General features: G+C 41.1%; 1 protein-coding gene across 1 annotated transcript in view; it reads right to left on the bottom strand.

Annotated features, from left to right (window-relative positions):
• Positions 1-845: 845 nt before the first annotated feature.
• The window catches only part of LOC139171378 (cytochrome b-like), a 29,458-nt gene continuing 12,935 nt past the window's right edge, over positions 846-17,368 (bottom strand). Inside the window, exon 5 of the mRNA XM_070759583.1 lies at positions 846-1,626. Coding sequence (XP_070615684.1) covers positions 846-1,626 — 781 coding nt within the window. The remainder of the gene's footprint in view (positions 1,627-17,368) is intronic.

The following is a 17,368-nucleotide window of genomic DNA, read 5'->3' as shown; positions in this document are numbered from 1 at the left end:
AATGGCTGGAAGCTGACCAAGGAGAGATTCAACATGGAGATAAGGAGGAACTTCTTGACGGTCAGAGCGATCAACCAATGGAACAACCTACCAGTGGACGTTGTGAACTCCAACATTCTGGACATTTTAAAGAGAAGATTGAACTGCCACTGTTCCTGCTTGGGCAGGGGGTTGAACTTGATGGCCTTCATGGTCCCTTTCAACTCTAACAATAAATTACTGTCTCCTCTGGTCCCTCTTTTCATTAAACTAGCCATTTACCCAGTTCCTGCAACCGTTCTTCATATGTTTTAGCCTCCAGTCCCCTAATCATCTTTGTGGCTCTTCTCTGAACTCTTTCTAGAATCTCAACTTTTTTTTTTTATATCGTGGTGACCAAAACTGAATGAAATATTCCAAGTGTGGTCTTACCAAGTCTGCCCTTCTAAAAAAATAAATTAAAAAAAAATCATGCACAAAGAAATTGCACATCGTTTCAAATGTCCCAACTTAGAAGGAGTTGTTCTTTGTCCAGTGTCTTGGTATGTGGCTTCTCAGGCATCAGAGACAAATCCTGAGCTGCTTAAACTACTTGGCCATTTGGAAATATTAGCCTAAGCCGTTTTGAGTAATGGCTTGAGAAAGTATTATCTTGGCTTTAGTTATTCCGAGTCTACCATTAGTAACTGAACTCCAATCAACCAACTGATAAAAAGCCATGCAGTTTTTAAAAACACAGAGCTGGGTTTGAATATAACTTCCCTCCGGGCTGCATAAAGAAATGGCCCAAATTTTAAAAAAATGGGATTAGGAAGCTGATTAGCCAGGTCTGTTTTTTAAAGAGGGTGGGGAAAAATTCTTGTTACTCAACCACGAAAGTTTATCTCGCTACAATATACAGTACTTGGCTGTGGTAGATTTTTATATGTAGCTAAATAAATAGATAAATAGATAGATAGATAAATAGATGAATAAATAGATAGATAAATAGATGAATAAATAGATGAATAAATAGATAAATAAATAGATAAAAAGATAGATAGATAGATAGGTAGGTAGGTAGGTAGATAGATAAATAAATAGATGAATAAATAGATAAAAAGATATAGATAGATAGATAGATAGATAGATAGATAGATAGATAGATAGACAGACAAATAGATAGGTAGGTAGATAGATAGATAGATAGATAGATAAATAGATAAATATATGAATAAATATATGAATAAATAGATAAATAAATAAATAGATAAATAGATAGATAAATAGATAAATAAATAGATAAATAAATAGATAGATAAATAGATAAATAAATACGGTAGATAAATAAATAGATAAAAAGATAGATAGATAGATAGATAGATAGATAGATAGATAGATAGACAGACAGATAGACAGACAGACAGGTAGGTAGGTAGATAGGTAGATAGGTAGATAGATAGATAGATAGATGAATAAATAGATGAATAAATAGAAAAATAAATAAATAAATAGATAAATAGATAAATAGAAAAATAAATAGATAAATAAATAAATAAATAGATAAATAAATAAATAGATAAATAAATAGATAGATAGATAGATAGATAGATAGATAGGTAGATAGATAGATAAATAGATAAATAGATAAATAGATAAACAGATAAACAGATAAATAGATAAATGTCGCAAAGAAAGAGAGGAAAAAACAGGTTTGCCATTCTTTTCGCTTTCTTTCTTTTTAAATGAACGCTTAAGCCAAGCCGGGATCAAGCCAGGGTTCACCTTATCAGCTCTCTTGTACTTCACCTGGGGGCCCAGTTATTGATAACTCTGTCATCTTCCCTAATATTGGTGGGCCTAATAGCACTTGCTGATTAACCCGCTCTCCAGCTATTAACTGCGTTCCTTGCCCCTTCTCCGAAAGCAGAGGACAAAGGCTGCCTTCAGTGGGTCCCGAGCCAAAATTGCTGGCTGGCATTTGGAAGTCTGAAAGACACAACTGTTACACTTACAGGATGCTCCGAAGCCGGAGAGAACCGAAATGTCAAAGGTTACCTGGCGGTGTTATCTAAAAACGGGCCGGCGACCAAAGCCCACTCTCCGCGATGACAGAAGTTTGCAGAGAAATTACAGAAAATTGCCTGTTTTGTCAACATTTTTTCTCTCTGGAGAGAGAGAGGTTTAAGGGAAGGGAAGGCATCTCGTTTCAGGGAGTTAAAGAGCTTCGGTCCTCCAGGAATCAGGGGGGACAGACGGTCTATTATTTCAACTAGGTTTTTTTTTTTTAAAAAGTGATATTTTATATCATTCCTTTGAGCGATTGTTAAGTGACTGGAGAGCAGCTATGACATACAAGATAATCCCAGGAATATTTCTAGCTCCGAATGAGACGTCGTTCCCTCGACTAATCTGTCAAGAAACCAAATCGTTTTCTGATTCTCGTCCTCGTTGGGATGTTTTTTTAAAAAAAATGAAAACAAAACTACCCATCGTTTTTTGTCCCAGCCTAGATATAGAAAAGAGCTGACTTGAAAGGGCACGGAACAAATAATGGAAGTCGACCAATATCTCAGGGGTTCCCACAAAGGAGTCAACCTGTTCTCCAAAGCACCTGAGGGTAAGAACAAGAAGCAATGGGTGGAAATTAAATAAGGAGAGAAGCAACTTAGAACTAAGGAGAAATTTCCTGACAGTGAGAACAATTAATCAGTGGAGCAGCCTGCCTCCAAAAGTTGTGAAGGCTCCAATACTGGAAGTTTTTAAGAAACATAGAAGACTGACGGCAGAAAAAGACCTCATGGTCCATCTAGTCTGCCCTTATACTATTTCCTGCATTTTATCTTAGGATGGATTTATTCATTCATTCATTCATTCATTCATTCATTCATTCATTCGTCCAATACACAAATACATAGGAAAAAAATAGACATGTGGTAATATATATAAGGGTAAAAGTGAACTTAGAGGGGAGGATATATGAAAGGAAGAGAATATATATGATAAGTGAGAGAAAGGAAAGACAATTGGACAGGGGACGAAAGGCACACCAGTGCACTTATGTACGCCCCTTACTGGCCTCTTAGGAACCTGGAGAGGTCAATCGTGGAGAGTCTAAGGGAGAAATGTTGGGGGTTAGGGGTTGACACAATTGAGTCCAGTAATGAGTTCCACGCTTCGATAACTCGATTGTTGAAATCATATTTTTTACAGTCAAGTTTGGAGCGGTTCATATTAAGTTTGAATCTGTTGCATGCTCTTGTGTTATTGCGGTTGAAGCTGAAGTAGTCATTGACCGGTAGGACGTTGCAGCATATGATCTTGTGGGCAATACTCAAATCGTGTTTTAGGCACCGTAGTTCTAGGCTTTCTAGGCCCAGGATTGTTAGTCTATTTTTGTAGGATATTCTGTTTTGAGTGGAGGAGTGAAGGGCTCTTCTGGTGAAATATCTTTGGACATTTTCAAGGGTGTTGATGTCTGAGATGTGGTTCCAGACAGATGAGCAGTAGTCTAGGATGGGTCTGGCAAAAGTTTTGTAGGCTCTTGTGAGTAGTGTGAGATTGCCTGAGCAGAAGCTGCGTAGGATCTATGTTTAAATGGACTCCAGAAGACGGTAGAGCAAAGGAAGGCCTGGAGGAACGTTGTCCATGGAGTCGCGATGGGTTGGACATGACTTTGCAACTAACAACAAGAGAAGAAGAAAGCTTGAAGCTGCAGGAAAATGGGACAGGGTATTCTCCCCCTCCCCCAAACAGAGACTCCAAGCTAAGCTTATAAGAGGGGCTGATTATCATGACTCATTTAGAACAGTGGGGATTTGTGCCTGATGGGATGTCACTCCCCCATGTTCAGAAATGTAATACGGCCATTCCCGTGATTGATAGCTTGAGGCTGTTGACAAGGTAACTCACCTTTCGACCCCTACAAGAACAGAACTGGGCAAAAACAACCCTTTTCTCTTCCTCCTCCTCCTCCTCCTCCTCCTCCTCCTCCTCCTCCTCCTCCTCCTCCTCCTCCTCTTCTTCTTCTTCTTCTTCTTCTTCTTCTTCTTCTTCTTCTTCTTCTTCTTCTTCTTCTTCTTCTTTTTCTTCCTCCTCCTCCATCAGAGCCACTGTAGTCAAATTCACCCCTGAAACGGTGGCTCAAAATAGAACCATACCACAAAAAACAGGGGATTTTCCTATGTATTTTCCCAGGAAACCTAGATAAGGCGGTCTTGAAAAGTCAGAGCCCTCCTAAGTCTACCGATGCCCTATGAATCTATTGGCCGTGTCCCAGGCCTTTCATCTCAACAAACCTTGTTGAAGAAAACTCTGTGAGAACTGTCCTTTTGCAGATGACCCAAAGTCCAGGAAACAACTTTTAAAACGATCCACCAGTTCTTCAGCATTTGAGAAAGGTTGTCTTCAAGTCATCTATCACAGAATAGAATAGAACAGAACAGAACAGAACAGAATTCTTTATTGGCCATGTGTGATTGGACATACAAGGAATTTGCCTTTGGTGCAGATGCTCTCAGCGTACATAAAAGAAAAGATACATTTGTCAAGAACCATGAGGTACAACACTTAATGATTGTCATGGGGTCAAATAAGCAATGAGGAAACAATCAATATTAATAAAAAATCTTAAGGATACAAGCAACAAATTACATTCATATACACATAAGTGGGAAGAGATGGGTGATAGGAATGATGAGAAAAAACTAGTAGTAATCATAGTGCAGATTTGGTAAATAGTTTGACAGTGTCGAGGGAATTATTTGTTGAGCAGAGTGATGGTGTTTGGGAAAAAAACTGTCTTGGTGTGCAGGGCTCTATACTGTTGTTTTGAGGGTAGGAGTTGAAACAGTTTGTGTCCAGGATGCGAGGGGTCAGTAAATATTTTTCCTGCCCTCTTTTTAACTAGTGCAGTATACGGGCCCTCAATGGAAGGCAGGTTTTTATTTTTATTTTTTTATTTATTTTGTCCAATACACAATGAGGGTTTTAGTGGGTATACACATAGTAAAATACATGATGAAGGTTATAGAGGAGATACTCATAGTAAAATATATCTATGAAAGAATAGAAAAGAAGATATAAGAATAGCACATATCAATGAAAGAATAGAAGAAGAGATATAGGAATAGAAGAAAGGTATAGGAGATATAGGAGAGCAATAGGACAGGGGACGGAAGGCACTCTAGTACACTTGTACTCGCCCCTTACTGACCTCTTAGGAATTTGGACAGGTCAACCGTGGATAATCCAAGGGTAAAGTGTTGGGGGTTTGGGGATGACACTATGGAGTCCGGTAATGAGTTCCACGCTTCGACAACTCGGTTACTGAAGTCATATTTTTTACAGTCAAGTTTGGAGCGGTTAATATTAAGTTTAAATTTGTTGTGTGCTCTTTTGTTGTTGTGGTTGAAGCTGAAGTAGTCGCCGACAGCAGGACGTTGCAGCATATGATCTTGTGGGCAATACTTAGATCTTGTTTAAGGCATCTTAGTTCTAGGCTTTCTAGGCCCAGGATTGGCAGCAATTGTTTTTTGTGCAGTTCTGGGGTGGGTTCTGGGTCCCTTTGCTGCTGGTTCTCTCAAGATTGTGTCGGGTTTTTTAAAAAAAAAACCCCACCATCTCCGTTTTGCATTTAAAATACCTTTCCCAGCCAGTCACAATGCTGCTGAGGCCAAGTTCTTATAATAGCAGAGGGCTTATCCATTTTCAAGGAATGTTTATTTTTTTTCCTTTCTTTCTGGGAATTTTCTTTCTCACCTCCTTAAATTTTACAGCCTTTGGCATTCAGCTGGCTACGGTTCAAATGGGACCATAAATTTCACGTTCTCTTGATCTCCCCAGCCCCCCACTCCAGATCTTAACCTTAAATGATCAATACAAACTGAGGTTATTGGTTCTTCTCCCTTCTCTGCTCCACATTTATGATGCCATAACATGTTCGGTTTTGGCAGGAAAATAAAAGCTCCCCCCCCCCCCCCTGCAGTCTAAAATATTGCAGGCAGTGAATAAACTTCCAATAAAAAAAAAAAATCACCAATTCACTCATTGGCTAGGGAGTGCCTTGTGGGCAGTTGTGCGTTTTAGCACTACTGGGATGGGAAATAGATCTATAAAAAGAAATCAGATTTATGGACCGGGGACAAGGATAGGGAAGAGTATTGTTCCACTTTCGGCTTTGCTAAGTTGGCGTTTGTTAATTGGTGTGTGTGGATGTCCTGTTGAACAGATGAATTTTCTTGCACACTATATATTTATTTTATTTTATTTATTTATTTATTGGATTTATTGGATCCGTGGACTCGATAACAAATATAACGAATCAGAGAGCCAATTTGGGTATTGGTCAGTGTTTCCCAACCTTGGCAACTTGAAGATATTTGGACTTCAACTCTCAGAATTCCCCAGCCAACATTCGCTGGCTGGGGAATTCTGGGAGTTGAAGTCCAGATATCTTCAAGTTACCAAGGTTGGGAAACACTGGGTTAAGGCATCATGCTAGAGTCTTTGGAGAAGGGCGGCATACAAATCTAAATAATAATAATAATAATAATAATCACCACCATCATCTTATAAATAATAATAAAATAAATATTTAAATACTTAAAAATAATAAAATAAAAAGATATTGATAAAATTGAACGGGTCCAAAGACGGGCTACAAAAATGGTGGAAGATCTTAAGCATCAAACTGATCAGGAAAGACTTCATAAACTCCATCTGTATAGTCTGGAGGACAGAAGGAAAAGGGGGGACGTGATTGAAACATTTAAATATGTCAAAGGGTTAAATAAGGTTCAGGAGGGAAGTGTTTTTAATAGGAAAGTGAACCCAAGAACAAGGGGGGCCAATCTGAGGTTAGTTGGGGGAAAGATTAGAAGTAAAGTGAGAAAATATTATTTTACTGAAAGACTAGTAGATACTTGGAACAAACTTCCAGCAGACATGGTTGGTAAATCCACAGTAACTGAATTTAAACCTGTCTGGGATAAACATAGATCCATCCTAAGATAAAATACAAGAAATAGTATAAGGGCAGACTAGATGGACCATGAGGTTTTTTTCTGCCGTTAATCTTCTATGTTTCTATGTTAATAATAATAATAATAATAATAATAATAATAATAACAACAACAACAACAACAACAACAACAACAACAACTGAAAGACTGGGAGTTGTAGTCCTGCCTTAGGCACAAAAGTCAGCTAGGTTACTATGGGCCAATTACCAGGAGACAATGAGTTCTAGTCCCATCTTACGCATGTAAGTCGCTTTTCTGCCTTTGGGCCAATCGCTAGGAGATGGTGAGTTCTAGTTCGGCCTTAAAAAGTTTTCAGCCTGAAAACTAGATGGATGACTTTGGGTCAATCACCCAGAGATGATTATTTATTATTATTAATTCGACGTCTATGCCGCTCATTCCCAATGGGACTCGGGGTGGCTTACAGCAGTGTTTCCCAACCTCGGCAGATTGAAGATATCTGGACTTCAACTCCCAGAATTCTCCAGCCAGCATTCGCTGGCTGGGGAATTCTGGGAGTTGAAGTCCAAATACTGTATCTTCAAATTGCCCAGGTTGGGAAACACTGGCTTACAGCAATATAAAAAATACAGTACAATAATAAAAAGAAGTCAAATATTAAATATTAAAAACAATAAAAACCCTTTATAAAAACCTACAAGGCAAGCTGTCCAATCAACATAGGTGCATTCAACTCATACACAATTCAGCCGTGATAGATGTAATATTCATGGTCTTCAGGCCTGCTGGCAAAGCTAGGTCTTCCCTGCCTTTTCGAAGACCTGTAGGGTGGGAGCAATATGGACATCAGGGGAGGAGTTGATTTCATAAGGCCGGGGCAGCCACAGAGAAGGCCTTCCCCGCAATCCCGCCAACCTGCATTGCTTAGTCAACGGGACTTGGAGAAGGCCAAACCTGTGCGATCTTATTAGTCTCTGGGAGGTATACAGCAAGAGATGGTCCCGTAGATAGTCTGTCCGAGGTACACCCATGATGATGATGATGATGATAATAATAATAATAATAATAACAACAACAACAACAACAACAACAACAACAACAACAACAACAACAGAGTTGGAAGGAGCTTAGGCAGGAAACCCTACCCCACCTCTATCCAACCTCTTCTTAAAAACTTCCAGTGTTGGAGCATTCACAACTTCTGGAGGCAAGCTGTTCCACTGGTTAATTGTTCTCACTGTCAGGAATTTTCTCTTTAATTCTAAGTTGCTTCTCTCCTTGTTAAGTTTCCACCCATTGCTTCTTGTCCTACCCTCAGGTGCTTTGGAGAATAGCTTGACTCCCTCTTCTTTGTGGCAACCCCTTCTTTGTGGCAACCCCCGAGTCTTCGGAGAGGGGCGGCATACAAATCTAAGTAATAAATAAATAAATAAATACTGGAAGACTGCTATCATGTCTCCCATGGCCCTTCTTTTCATTAAACTAATCCGTTGTAGTAAGTTCTAGTCCGACCTAAGGCACGGAAGCCAGATAGATAAGTTTGGGCTGGAGATAGTCCTGCCGTAGGAATGAATACTGATTATTTATTTATTTTATTTATTCATTTGTCCAATACACAAATACATAGGAAGAAAAATAGACATGTGATAATATAGAAGAGGGTGAAAGTGAACTTAGAGGAAAGGATATATGAAAGGAAGAGAATATACATGATAAGTGAAAGAAAGGAAAGACAATTGGACAGGGGATGAAAGGCACACCAGTGCACTTATGTACGCCCCTTACTGGCCTCTTAGGAACCTGGAGAGGTCAATCGTGGAGAGTCTAAGGGAGAAATGTTGGGGGTTAGGGGTTGACACAATTGAGTCCGGCAATGAGTTCCACGCTTCGATAACTCGATTGTTGAAATCATATTTTTTACAGTCAAGTTTGGCGCGGTTCGTATTAAGTTTGAATCTGTTGCGTGCTCTTGTGTTATTGCGGTTGAAGCTGAAGTAGTCATTGACTGGTAGGATGTTGCAGCATATGATCTTGTGGGTAATAGTCATTAGCCCACATGGACGGTAGAAGAGACCCTATTTGGGTAGATGTGAGCACCCCCAATTTCAGCACACAGCTTGCCTCCAGATTGCCCAGGCTGTAAATAAATCTGGAGCCATGGATGCAAAGATTAGAGACAGATGAACGTGATTAATTAAATCCTCCCAACATGGGAAAAAAGGGTTTGGGGGCACATTCCTGCATCCCAGCCAGGCTGGGGAAGGTCCATTTTTTCCCATGCTCTTTGATCTCTGGTTTTCCCATACCTGTTCCTCCCCCCCCTTCCGGGATGGCATTTCCGAGGGGTAAACCCCCCCTCCCCGCCAATAAGCTCCTGTTTAATAACTTCACACATCCGAGGAAGGACTGGGCGGGCTTGCTTCAACGCTGGGCTCCTGGGCGAAAGATAAGTTCCTGATGTTGCAAGGTGTGGGTGCTTTTATTCTGCAAATCAGTCCCAGATTTCTCAAGGAAAGAGGACAAATTGCATTAGTAACGCCTCCACTGTTGGCTGCGGCAGCCTGAACTGACGGTCGTGGTGGTTTAAAAAAATAAAATAAATAAAATAAGCAGGGCCAACAATGACGTTTGCCAGAGGAAGGATGCTGGGAGAAATCTCTTAGCTAATGGGGATTGTCGTATGATTGTGGATTTAACCTCCTGGGATTGTGTGTTTGTGGATTGAATGGTTATATACTGCATGTGTTATAATTGGTTCTTTAGTTCTTTAGTTGTAACTGAATTTTAATTATTTGGATTTCGATATATATTGTCTTTTGTATATGTTGCAAGCCGCCCTGAGTCCTCGGAGAGGGGGCGGCACCTAAATCCAATAAACTCAAACTCGTTGTCTTCCCACCTGCCCTGATTTTTATTTTCAGAGAGAAGCAAGAAACTGCAAGCGAGGCAGACACGAATTTGTGGGTGGAGAGGAGGAGGAGGAGCAAGAGAAGGAGAAGGAAAGAATGAGGGAAGAGGAGGAGGAGGAAAGAATGAGAAAGGAGGAGGATGGAGGAGGAGAAGAAGAAAGAAAGAACGAGGAAGGAGAATGAGAGAGGAGGAAGAGAAAGAGAAGAAGGAAAGAATGAGGGAGGAGGAGGAAGAAAGAACGAGGAAGGAGAATGAGAGAAGAGGAGGAAAGAATGAGAGGAGAAGGAGAAGGAAAGGATGAGGAAGGAGGTGGAGAAGGAAAATGAGAAAGAGAATGAGGAAGAAACAACGAGAAAGGAGAATGGGAGGAGGAGGAAAAGGAAGAGAAGAAGGAGAAAGAATGAGGAAGGAGGAGGAAGAGGTTGAGGAGGAAGAGGAGGAGGAGGAAAGATTGAGGGAGGAGGAAGAGAAAGGAGAAAGAGAAGGAGAGAATGGGGAAGGAGAATGAGGGAGGAAGAGGAGGAGAAAAAGAATAAAGAAGAAGGAGAAATAAGGAGAAAGAGAAGGAGAGAATGAAGCAGAACAAGGAAGCAGGAGGAGAAAGAAAGAATGAGGAAGGGCAAGAAGGAGGAGACAATGAGAAAGGAGGAAGAGGAGGAGGAGGAAAGAATGAGGGAGGAGGAAGAGAAAGAAAAGGAGAAAGAGAAGGAGAGAATAAGGAAGGAGAATGAGGGAGGAGGAGGAGAAAGAAAAGAATGAGGAAGGAGGACAAGAGAAGGAGAAAATGAAGGAGGAGGAGAAAGAAAGAATGAGGAAGGGCAAGAAGGAGGAGACAATGAGAAAGGAGGAAGAGGAGGAAGAGGAAAGAAGGTGGGAGGAGGAAGAGAAAGAAAAGGAGAAAGAGAAGGAGAGAATAAGGAAGGAGAATGAGGGAGGAGGAGGAGAAAGAAAGAATGAGGAAGGAGGACAAGACAAGGAGAAAATGAAGGAGGAGGAGAAAGAAAGAACGAGGAAGGAGGAGAAGGAGGAGAGAAAGAGAAAGGAGGAGGAGACAGCAGCCTGCTTTGGATTCCTCGTGGGGAACCTGTCTCAATCTTTCAGCCCCATTCCACATCCCCAAGGTCTTGTGGGTGCTAACCCCGTTGCAGATCTGGCAAGAGGCATGATGCGCGACTAAGGGAGCTTACTCAAATATTATCACAAGTTAGATGAGGGTTTAACTCTATTATCCAGAGCTTTGCTTTCCTGGGGGGGGGGGGGTCAAAAGTACAGAGGGGCTTGGAGAAGCACAAGGGCTGTTTTGAAACCAAATAATTACTCATATTAAATGAATGTCCGACACAGCATACCAGCCACAGAAGGTATCGCTTCCGAGCAGCTGGACCCAGACCCATTGAGACTTCATCAACCTCCCCCCACAAACCTTACTGCCCTCTGGCTGTGCTGGACTACAACTCCCACCATCCCCTCCCAACATGGACACTGAATATCTCGCCTTCTTTTAATGGTGATATAAAGGTGTTGTGTTCCACCTTCGTTCATCAATCCACCTGTCCCATCCTTGTCTCTCTCCCTCTTCCCACTCAACCTGAAAATTAAGCCATGATTTTTTTTGAAAAGAACTATGATTTTTTTTGAAGCCATTATTTTTTTTGAAGAAACCATGATTTTTTTTGAACCTTTGAAAGCTCTTTGCTGCATCCTCAAAATTCACAAGATTTTGCATTTTTATAAACAGCTTAGGAGCTCCGGGGTCATTCTTAGAATTTTTTAAAAAAAATACTATATTAGGACATACTATTAGTATTAGGACATACTAAATTTGGTTGGGGCATTCTAGGAGTTGAAATCCACTTATCTTAAAGTTATTATTATTATTTATTATTATTTATTAGACTTGTATGCCACCCTTCTCCGAAGACTCGGTGCAGCTCACAGAATACAGTACAAAAAACAATATGTATACAAATTGAATTAATTAAAACTATAAGCTAAGATCCCATTACATTAAAAAGCAATCAATTAACTCAGTCACATCCAAAGTTGCCAATATTGAGCAAAAATCCTGATACAGTGGAACCCCGACATAAGAGCTGCTCTACTTAAGAGCAACTCGAGATAAGAGCTGGGAGGGGAGAGATATTTTTGTTCTACTTACAAGCCCAAATTCGAGATACAAGCGCCAAGGAGCTGTCTCCTGAAGCCAAACGCTAACTTCCGCGTTCGGCTTCAGGAGACAGCTGCGAAGCGGCGCGCATGTTTTAAAAGGTTGCAGCCGGCCTGGGGGGCTCGGGGGGGTGCTTGCAGCTTTCTTTCTTGCTCTTTTTCTTTCTCTCTTTTACCTTCCCTTCCTCTATTTCTTCTTTTCTTTCTCCTTCCCACCTTCTTCCCTCCCTCCCTCCCTTCACTCATTCCTCTCTTACTCTCCCCTTTCATAAGTTTCCTTGCTTCCTTCCTCTGTTCCTGTCCCTTCCCTCTTTCCTTCCTTCCTTCCCACCCTCCGTCCATTCATTCACCCATTCCTCTCTTGATCGCTTAAAGCCGGTCCCTGGTGCAAAAAGGGTTGGGGACCTCTGTCCTACAGGATTGGGTGGCAGAGAAGTTGAACATATGTAAATTTAAAAGTTTAAGAAAGTTTACAAGTTAAGTGAAAGAAACTTCATTATTCATTTATATGTACATGTACATTTCTTCATTAAAAACATGTCTTTCTGCATAATTTAGACTAACTTTGTGAGTTTTTTGAGGGCTGGAACCAATTAAAATTATTTACATTAATTCCTATGGGGAAAAGTCGTTCGAGATAAGAGCTGCTCGACTTAAGAGCCCAGATCCGGAACGAATTAAACTCGTATCTCGAGGTACCACTGTATAACAACAACAACAGCAACAGAGTTGGAAGGGACTTTAAACATGCCTGGGATAAAAATATATCCATTGTAAGATAAAATACAGGAAATAGTATAAGGGCAGACTAGATGGACCTTGAGGTCTTTTTCTGCCGTCAGTCTTCTATGTTTCTATGTAGTCACAAAGGCTGAAGCTTAAATTAATAGAAGTTAATATTTTTCCTTGCCACAAGGAGGCAGCCTTGTATGCCTCTTAGTCTTTTCTGACAATTTTTCCTATCATTTAGTTAACTTTGGATGATGTTAGCAACCAACCTTCTTCCTTTTCATTTACACGGGTAGCTTTTTCCTGTCCAAACCATCCAGACTGCAATCCCTTGGGGTCGTTCTATGGGCAACCTCAGAACTCGGGTAAATTAATAGCTACCATTCCCACTCAGCTCAACTATCACCCTAAAATACTTTTACCTTCAACCGCAGCAATACACCAGCACATTATAGATTCAAACTCAATGTAAACGGCTTCAAACTAGACTGCAGAAAATATGACTTCAGCAGCAGAGGGATAAATGCCTAGAATGCGCTATCCAACTTTGTAGTTTCTTCCCCAAACCCCCAAAACATTAACCCTGGACCAGTGGTTCCCAACCTGGGTGTCGGGATCCCTTTGGGGGGGTCGAATGACTATTTCATGGAGGTTGCCTGAGACCCTGAGAAAAGACAAATTTCCCCTGGTATTAGGAACTAAAGCTTCTATTCTGGCATCTTGGAACATATTTTTACAATTCGACCAATCAGGCGTTTACAGTGGAGGCATCTCTCTGACCTTTCTGCCAATCAGCTCAAAGCTCTGTTGTGAGAATTGGCGCTAGACTTATGGTTGGGGGTCACCACAACACGAGGAGCTGTATTAAGGGGTCGCGGCCTTAGAAAGGTTGAGAACCACTGCCCTAGACTGTCTACAGTCGACCTCACCCCATTTCTAAGAGGTCTGTAAGGGGCGTGCATAAGCACACCAGCATGCCTACCAACCCTGTCCAAGGAGGTTTTTAAAAAAGAGACTGGACAGCCGTTGGTCTGGATTGGTAGAGAGTCTCCAGTCTGGTCAGGGGGTCAAAGTACAACAGTGGTCTGGCACGATGTATGTGTGTTTGTGTGTGTATGCGGTGTGTGGCAGGTGTACCACTCCATTAGTACGAGGGTTATGGGTTAGGTTTATTATTATTTATTTTATTAACTGGACTTGTATTCCACCCCTCTCCGTGGACTTGGGGCGGCTCAGAACATATCAATAGAAAACAAAATATATGAACACATCAAAATCCAATTAACACAAATAATTAGTTTAAAATATTCTAAAAAGTTAAACGTTTAGAAACCATTCATTGGAAACAGGAAAACATCCCCACTGCTATAAATATTATCACAAAAATTATGGACTGCGCTGAATTGTCTAAAAGGACGATGGAACTACAAAATAAAAATGATTCAGAGTTCTACAGGGCCTGGGAGAAGTGGCACCGATGGTTATCCAACAAAAAATATGAAACAACTACTATTGTGAAAAAAGAAACTACTCAAACGCACGTTTCCATTTCATAACAGACCACGTTGTAATTATAAAACTCAATACCGTTTACAGACACTTTAAATTACTAAATAAACATTGGTTTCATAGACTGTCTGAATTCAATCCTATTGATATTGATCCGTCATTATCAATCAACTATCTCTTCCTGCAAACATTTACAAATTTACTCTTTCTTTTCAATCTTATACACCTACCATCCGATACAACTCAAAAGTCGTTAACTCAAAACTGCCTGCTACCCTCTCCCCTCTCTCCCCTATCCAAATCTCCCCTTCCTATACATCTCTCAGCACCTTTTTCACACCTTACTACAATTAATTAACCTAACCCACTTTTGAATTTGTATATATATCCGATTTGAAGTTATGTTATTATATTTCTATAAGCTCAACTTTGAATAGAGATGCTATTTCATTATGTATAGTTTATTATCCTACTTTACTTAGTTCCTTATGTTATCCCAATATGTGTTTTGTGTTTTTTTCTGTATATTTTTCCCTTTATTTATTTATTTTATTTTTTAATTGGATTTGTATGCCGCCCCTCTCCGAAGACTCAGGGCGGCTAACAGCAATCATAAAAGAGCGTACAATAATAATCCAATACTAAAAATGATTAAAAACCCATTATAATAAAAAACCAAACATACATACAGACATACCATGCATAAAATTGTAAAGGCCTAGGGGGAAAGTGCATCTCAATTCCCCCATGCCTGGCGGCAGAGGTGGGTTTTAAGTAGCTTACGAAAGGCAAGGAGGGTGGGGGCAATTCTAATCTCTGGGGGGAGTTGGTTCCAGAGGGCCGGGGCCGCCACAGAGAAGGCTCTTCCCCTGAGTCCCGCTAAGCGGCATTATTTAGTTGACGGGACCCGGAGAAGACCCACTAACTGGTCGCTGGGATTCGTGCAGCAGAAGGCGGTCCCTGAGATAATCTGGTCCGGTGCCATGAAGGGCTTTATAGGTCATAACCAACACTTTGAATTGTGACTGGAAACTGATCGGCAACCAATGCAGACTGCGGAGTGTTGGTGTAACAAGGGCATATTTGGGGAAGCCCATGATTGCTCTCGCAGCTGCATTCTGCACGATCTGAAGTTTCCGAACACTTTTCAAAGGTAGCCCCATGTAGAGAGCGTTATAGTAGTCGAGCCTCGAGGTGATGAGGGCATGTGTGACTGTGAGCAGTGACTCCCGGTCCAGATAGGGTCGCAACTGGTGCACCAGGCGAACCGGGCAAACGCCCCCCCTTGCCACAGCTGAAACATGTTTCTCTAATGTGAGCTGTGGATCGAGGAGGGACGCCCAAGTTGCGAACCCTTTCCCCCTTTCCTCCCCCTCCTTTCCCTCCTTTTAAAAAAAAATTCAATAAACTTTTTTCTAAAAACCCCCACCATTCATGCCATCCTACAGATTCAATAGCCAGAGGTTGGGAGTCACAAAGTTCCCTTTGTGCAAAGAGGATTGTAGCAAAGACTGAACAGAGATGCATGTCTCGCTCGCACCTCGAAGTTTATTTTAATAAAGATTAACCTTTGAAAAATGTTTCTTTAAAAAAAAATAGTTTTTATCAATTAGGACATTAAAATAGAGACTTTAAACAAAACCGTATGGACAAAACATGAAAACACACAAACAAACAAGAAACGGCACATTAAACCTTTGAAAAATGTGTTTCGCTTGTGCGCCGGGCTATAAAATAAAATAAAATCCGATTATCTTTGTACAGTAGTTACAAGCGTGTTACGTCGTAAGCTTAGGCCTTGCTGGAGTTTGAGTAGATGCCCAACAGCTCTTTGGTTCTAAACCCATAAGGTCGATTCGCTGCATAACAAGTTTTCCTAAAGATATCTTGGAGAATTTTTAAAGGCAACATGCTCTTAATACTTTAATATCAGGCCTGATTTGTAACAGATTTGCGCCAAAAAGTCAAATATCTCAGGCTCTATCTTGGGCTCTTTTTAAAGCTGGACTTCCGTGCGTGGCTCTCCGTGTCTGAAAGCTTACTCCAAGTTCCCCAGTCTGAGAGCAGCTCAGGAGAGCTTAGCTGAAATTCGAACCAGGTGCTTCCCGAGGCCTACAAACCCACCGGCTTTGCTTTTGTCTGTTTGGAGAGCTTAGGAATCTTGGATGAAGAGAAGAAGAAGAAAAAATTTTTCAGAAAGAAGAATCTTTGCATCAAAAGCCTTGGGACATGGTCGGCTTCCAAGCGATGTCCTGCCAGAAAAGCAGATTAGAAATGCCGGGGAATTAGAATCAAGTCGTTGCTGTAAAGAAAAGGAATCATTCTCTGGACGGGGCAAAGTAATCAGGGGAAATGAAAAATTATTTCAAGGTAGAGCTTAACAGGCAGGAAACTATTGGGCCTAAGGCGGTTATCATTGATGTTCATGGTTGCAATCCATGCAACCCACCATAAGTATGATGATTGCTTCTACCCCTCCTTCTCCTCCTTTTTTATCATCCTCTTTTCCTCCTCCTCCTCCTCCTCCTCCATCATCATCATCACCCTCTTCCTCTTCTTCTTCTCCTCCTCCTCTTCCTCCTCCTCTTTTCTTCTTCTTCTTCTTCTTCTTCTTCTTCTTCTTCTTCTTCTCTTCCTTCTTTTCCTCCTCCTCCTCCATCATCTCCTCCTCCTCCTCTATCATCATCTCCTCCTCCTCCTCCTTCATCTCCTCCTCCTCCAACTCCTCCTCTATCATCATCTTCTTCTTCCTCTTCCTCCTCCTCCTCCTCTTCTTCTTCTCCTTCTTCCTTTCCTCCTCCTCCTTCATCTCCTTCTCCTCCAACTCCTCCTCTATCATCATCATCATCATCATCATCATCATCATCATAATCTAACTCCTCCTCCTCCTTCTTCCTTCTTCTTTTCCTCCTCCTCCTGCTTCATCTCCTCCTCCTCCAACTCCTCCTCCTCCTCATCATCATCATAATCTTCATCCTCCTCCTCCTCCTTCCTCCTCATCCTCCCCCCTCCGTCTCCCTGCCTCCATTTTAATTCCTAAAAAAACGAATGCAACATTTTTTACTCAGTTTTTCTGGCCAAATCTAATTTTTACAGTTTACAGGGAATTTACA

The sequence above is a fragment of the Erythrolamprus reginae genome, chromosome 8 (assembly GCF_031021105.1).
Source record: "Erythrolamprus reginae isolate rEryReg1 chromosome 8, rEryReg1.hap1, whole genome shotgun sequence".
NCBI lineage: Eukaryota > Metazoa > Chordata > Lepidosauria > Squamata > Dipsadidae > Erythrolamprus > Erythrolamprus reginae.
This window is presented reverse-complemented; position numbering and strand designations above follow the sequence as displayed.